This window comes from Pygoscelis adeliae, unplaced genomic scaffold, assembly GCF_000699105.1.
Source record: "Pygoscelis adeliae isolate BGI_AS28 unplaced genomic scaffold, ASM69910v1 Scaffold471, whole genome shotgun sequence".
In the NCBI taxonomy this organism is placed as follows: Eukaryota; Metazoa; Chordata; class Aves; order Sphenisciformes; family Spheniscidae; genus Pygoscelis; species Pygoscelis adeliae.
In genome coordinates this window covers 29,306-34,778 of record NW_008824041.1, presented here as the reverse complement: position 1 = coordinate 34,778, position 5,473 = coordinate 29,306, and the positions used below count along the sequence as shown (strand labels likewise).

At 40.9% G+C, this 5,473-nt stretch overlaps 1 protein-coding gene across 1 annotated transcript in view; it reads right to left on the bottom strand.

Annotated features, from left to right (window-relative positions):
• The window catches only part of LOC103924874 (maltase-glucoamylase, intestinal-like), a 46,166-nt gene that overhangs the window by 15,464 nt on the left and 25,229 nt on the right, over window positions 1-5,473 (bottom strand). The window contains exons 25-31 of the mRNA XM_009333482.1: window positions 5,224-5,432; window positions 4,431-4,585; window positions 2,939-3,107; window positions 1,411-1,507; window positions 1,189-1,301; window positions 886-1,011; window positions 65-193 (exon numbers count right to left, since the gene is read on the bottom strand). Of these exons, the coding sequence (XP_009331757.1) occupies window positions 65-193; window positions 886-1,011; window positions 1,189-1,301; window positions 1,411-1,507; window positions 2,939-3,107; window positions 4,431-4,585; window positions 5,224-5,432 (998 nt within the window). The remainder of the gene's footprint in view (window positions 1-64; window positions 194-885; window positions 1,012-1,188; window positions 1,302-1,410; window positions 1,508-2,938; window positions 3,108-4,430; window positions 4,586-5,223; window positions 5,433-5,473) is intronic.

Sequence of the window (5,473 nt, the reverse complement as noted above, 5' to 3'; positions counted from 1 at the left end):
GGAATGCTGTTAAATGTATTCTGCAACGACATACTGCAGTTTAGAACCAGAATTCAACACTCACCAGGATTAGGATAAACCTCATTCCTTCTTCTTGTATTTTATTAATTAGAGCTGGTAATCCAGTGAAGCGTGGGTTAAGGGTGAAGTCCAGTTGCCGTTCCATATAATCAATATCTGCATACTGGACATCCTGCAGTTCACACAAAAAAAATTAAAATAAAGGGCTTTTTTTGTTCATTTCCTGAATGACATCATCCATCAGCAAATTCATCATCCATTTGCAAAATTAGGCAAACCACTGACTTGTATTTTTAAATGTAAAATTGGAATCTGCTGCAGTTTAAAGCTCAGGTTATCAGATGAACACACTTCCACAACCTATCCAGTCTGAAATTCAGCTTTCACCACCATATTTATTGTGAAGGCAGAAATTCATACATGCAAGCAAAAAAACCCCACCCCTGCATTTGTGCATACGTATAAATATATGTCAATATACACATTGCCTACAATACATGTTACTACACACTGTCCAGAAACAAGGGAATCGGTTGCGCCATACTGAAATAATTTCATGTTAACCACCTGTAAAATGAAAGCCACGCTTAATTTAGGTTATACCTAAATATACCTATTTCATTAGTTCTAAAGCTTTTGCAACTTTTCCAAAAACAACCCATGCCAAAAAGTAGCTTTCCCAGTACAGGACAACGTATAATGCAAATGAAGTTGCTTTTGCTTCCCTCGTGTTTCCCTGTAACATGCATGGAAAAGTTGAACTATGGCATTAATCACAGCATTTCTTTTACTGTTTTAAATTAGACAATACCCCAAAGCCAGAAATTCAAGTGCCATTGCAAGCTTTAATGGCTTTCAACGTACATAGGGGATCCTGGCTGCTTTCATGTCTTCCACCAACTTGGCGATTTCGGTGTCATTTTCATATCCGTAGCGGCATAACTGGAATCCCAGTGCCCAGTAGGGTGGCATGACTGGTCGCCCAACCAGCTAAAAATGAAAAAGAAAGAATACTTACTGCAAATAGGTGAAAACAGAAGAAAACAAAACCAAAACAAAAAAAAACCACCAAAAATCCAAAATCCCCCCCCCCCAAAAAAAAAAGCAAACCAAACCAACAAACAAAAAAACCCAAAACACTTTGAATTCGCAATAGGAGAATCGTACTGCAGTATATTCCTGAACGACGAGCTCTGGTGTTGGGCCCAAAACCATGTAAAAGTCCAGAATTCCCCCGGTTGTGCGATACGTCAGAGCAGGCGTGGGCTGGAAGGTCACATCTGGAAAATGCAGGAAGTGCAAGAAGGCAACAAATGCCTGGGTAAGGCAAAAACTGAACATTGAAGTAAAATACGTTGAGAAAATAGAGTGGGGTTGTTTTTTTTTTACCCATTGCATTGCTGTTAAGCAAGAGAACTCCATGGGCATTGCCGTCTTCTTCAAGACCCATGTAGAATGGCTGGAAACCATACGAATTCATCTTGTACTGCAAAATAAATAAAGTATTTTCTATTGGAAAGACATAGTAAGCATTCAGTTATTTGCATCTACCAATAAATTATCCATTATAAATAACAAGGTTAATAAATGATCAGATACACAATGGTCAAGCGTGCAACAAAGAATCTTGCATGTTGAACATGCAACAGGAAATGTTGACCAGGAGCAATCATTTTCAGCTTCAAATTTTGAGGTCAATCTGTTTCTGAGTGCTCAAGGTGTGGAGGGAAGAAAATTTATTTCTAGCTTTAAAAATTGTTAATATGCAATCACTTCTCTAGGAGAAAACTTTATCTTCTTTTGAAATATTTGCAGGTAGCCTTTATCATCAGAACAAGCTGGTGACTTTCTCTTATTTTTCATTTACTCAGAATGTTTCAAATTATAGCTATAATAAGGCACCGCTATCCCATGATTAATCCCTTGCAAGTTGCCAATATTTGTGTTAAGCAAAAACCAACACATGGGTATGCTGAAACACAGAATTTTTGCGTTTGACTCTGTAAGTCCTAATTCAGTCCCAAAGTTGTAGGACTTTGCCCAGGTCTGACTCAGGAGGACAGATCATAGAATCACAGGATGGTTTGGGTTGGAAGGGACCTCTGAAGGTCATCTAGTCCAACCCCCCTGCCGCGGGCAGGGACATCTTCAACTAGACCCGTCCAACCTGACCTGGAATGTTTCCAGGGATGGGGCATCCACCACCTCTCTGGGCAACCTGGGCCAGTGTTTCACCACCCTCAGCGTAAAAAATTTCTTGCTTCTATCTAGTCTAAATCTCCCCCCCTCTAGTTTAAAGCCATTCCCCCTTGTCCTGTCGCAACAGGCCCTGCTAAAAAGTTTGCCGCCATCTTTTTTAGAAGCCCCCTTTAAGTACTGATAGGCTGCAAGAAGGTTTCCCCGAAGCCTTCTCTTCTCTAGGCTGAACAACCCCAACTCTCCCAGCCTTTCCTCATAGGAGAGGTGTTCCATGCCCCTGGTCGTTTTTGTGACCCTCCTCTGGACCCGCTCCAACAGGTCTGTGTCTTTCTTATGCTGAGGGCTCCAGAGCTGGATGCAGTGCTCCGGGGGGCGGGGGGGGTGTCTCACCAGAGCGGAGCAGAGGGGCAGAGTCCCCTCCCTCGACCTGCTGGCCACGCTGCTTTTGATGCAGCCCAGGAGACGCTTGGCCTTGTGGGCTGCGAGCGCACATTGCTGGCTCATGTCCAGCTTTTCATCCCCCAGTACCCCCAAGTCCTTCTCGGCAGGGCTGCTCTCAATCCCTTCATCCCCCAGCCTGGATTGATACCGGGGGTTGCCCCGACCCACATGCGGGATTGGCTATCTCCATAACCAATCAACACTGGTTGATACAAAGCAAAAAAGCAGAAATTCCAGAAAAGAAAGCAAAATGGGGATTCCCCCCCCCCCCACTTACTCCAGGAGGCTGGTCCCTGGTGAACATTCCCCAAGTGTGCCAGTTCATGTCACGTCGAAACATGGTGTGTTCGGTTTCACCAAACCCATACAGATATTGGGATGCCAAACGGGTAGAAATCTGAATGAACATGTCACTGAAGGTGAAAGTCGGTAGCTGAGAATCCCAGCTGAAAAGGAGAATAGAACAGGACAACAGCAGTTTCAGCACTGGCCGTAGCTGGTGGTCACCCTTACAAGGCCAACCCTTTTTCCTCTAAAAATCTCATTATTCACAGGAGTTGGAATCATTAGTGTTATCAAGAAAACTTAAACAACATTAAGACTTTTTTTAGACTTTAATATATTCTTTTTTTTTAGTGTTTAATGTATTTTTTTTAGAGGTTTTTTTTTTTGTGCAGAGTATGTTAAAATATTAGGTGTAAATCAGCTTTTTTTCTGTTAAAAACTGAGTCACAATCTGACAGTGTTCTTCCAATGACTGCCATAGACATGGGAGGCTGAATTATGGAAGGAATAATTTACTCTGGTTGGCAAAAAAGGAACTCAACTTGCAATTAATTTTTGATTACTTTACAGAATGGCAAAAAGAATATTTTTAATCAAAAAGCATAAGACAAAACAACAAGCAAACAGACAAACAAAACCCTTTCTTAAACAATGCTGTGGTCAAGTAAGGGAAGTAGACAATTGTTGTATCGCCCAGGTACTTGGGAACGGCACAAAAACCAGTGTTTGGAAACGTCTACGCTTTGTACTTGCAGATGATGGCCTCGAGCTGCGCCGGGGGAGGTTTAGATTGGACATGGGGAAAAATTTCTTCACGGAAAGCATTGTCAGGCATTGGAAGATGCCCAGGGAAGGGCTTGAGTCCCCATCCCTGGAAGTATTGAAAAGACGGGTAGATGAGGCGCTTAGGGACGTGGTTTAGCCGGCACGGTGGTGTTGGGTTGACGGTTCGACTCGATGACCTTGGAGGTCTCTTCCAACCTTAATGAGTCTGTGATTCTAGGATTCTATGATGCAGAGGACTTTTAGCCAGTATCAAAGTATGAGGTGGCAGGAAAACACCTTTGCCAACGTGGGCAAAAAATAGGGTCTTGTTCAGGTCACCTTCTCCATCCTTCCTCTGGGTTAATATTCTCATACTTACGCAAAGGTCAAGCGACCACTGCTGGAGCAGAGTTTAGTATTTGACAGATGTGGCGATTTTATGGGAAGGACACAAAAACTTGTCTCATGGCGTTTAGAACAGACTGGACAATAAAATGTTTTGGCAGGAAGAAAGGAAAAGGAAAAAGGAGAAGAGAAGAAAGAAAAGGCGAGGGGAAGAAATAATAAAATGAAAAATGAAAGAAAAATAATTAAATTAAATGTATAAATTAAAAAATGGAATTAACAGAACGAAATGAAAATTTAAATGAAAAATTTAAATTAAAAAACTAAATTAGCAAAGTGAAATGAAAAAATGAAATTAAATAAGCATGGCTTACATCACTGTCCCTGTGCTTCTGCGTCGAACCTGGATGCCGAATGGTTTGTTCTGAACCGTTACATCATAAAGTCGATTCTTGACTGTGCTCTCTGGGGACTTGGGGACATTTAGCGGTACCGGCACCTCATAGCGTTCATTTGCATAATCGTAAATCTATGCATGGAAAATTAATTCATTTCAATGTACATGGAATATCCATAAATTAGCAAGTTACATTTTCAAGAAATCAGGATCAAAATAGTGAAAGCACTTTCTTGTATTACTATTGAGTGATAGAAATTAATCTACAGAGTGGAAGACTGAGTCGGACACAGACATTGGTCAATTGTTTCTTTCCAGGAACAGTAAGAAACCTGAATTACTTGAAATGGTTGCATAAATTTGCTGAGATAAGTGTTTTCTTTCAATATGTATTCTTTCTCAAATTCCTTCAAAATATTTGGGTTGGGAAATAACGAACCTTAAGGTTTTATTTTGGGCCAGGAATGACTCATTTAATTACTTAAATATATGGATTCAAGTGCATTTTTATCTACGATAAATAAATTTCACCTTTTTGGTTGAATTTTTAGCCAGCCTTAAGAGATTTTTCTTCACGTTTTCTGTACCATAGAAGCTGGCATGAGATGATTCAAGACTAAGAGCAATAGAAGCTATTTGGTTAAAAGGAGAAACTTATTTGATGACAAAGCATTATCCATATAACACAGAATTGACTAGAAACATTATTCCCTGAAATAACACTATTTTGACCAGTGGAACAATACAGACTCAGAGAAATTATGCATTACCTTAAATTGCAGCATATGGTTGTTGTGATATTTCACCTCCAGGCGAAGGGTACTGATGGGCAATGTGGATTTCCCGTAGGCTTTGACATTGCTCTTGTTGAAGGTGAGATTGGCCGTCACACCTGATGACGTGTATTTTACATCAGCAACAGAATAAGCGTTGTCAGGGCCGTTGTAATAGCAGTATGGAACTCTTAAAGTGGAGAGATCTTCCTGCGGATGGAAACATGTGGCTGATGAGGGAACTATT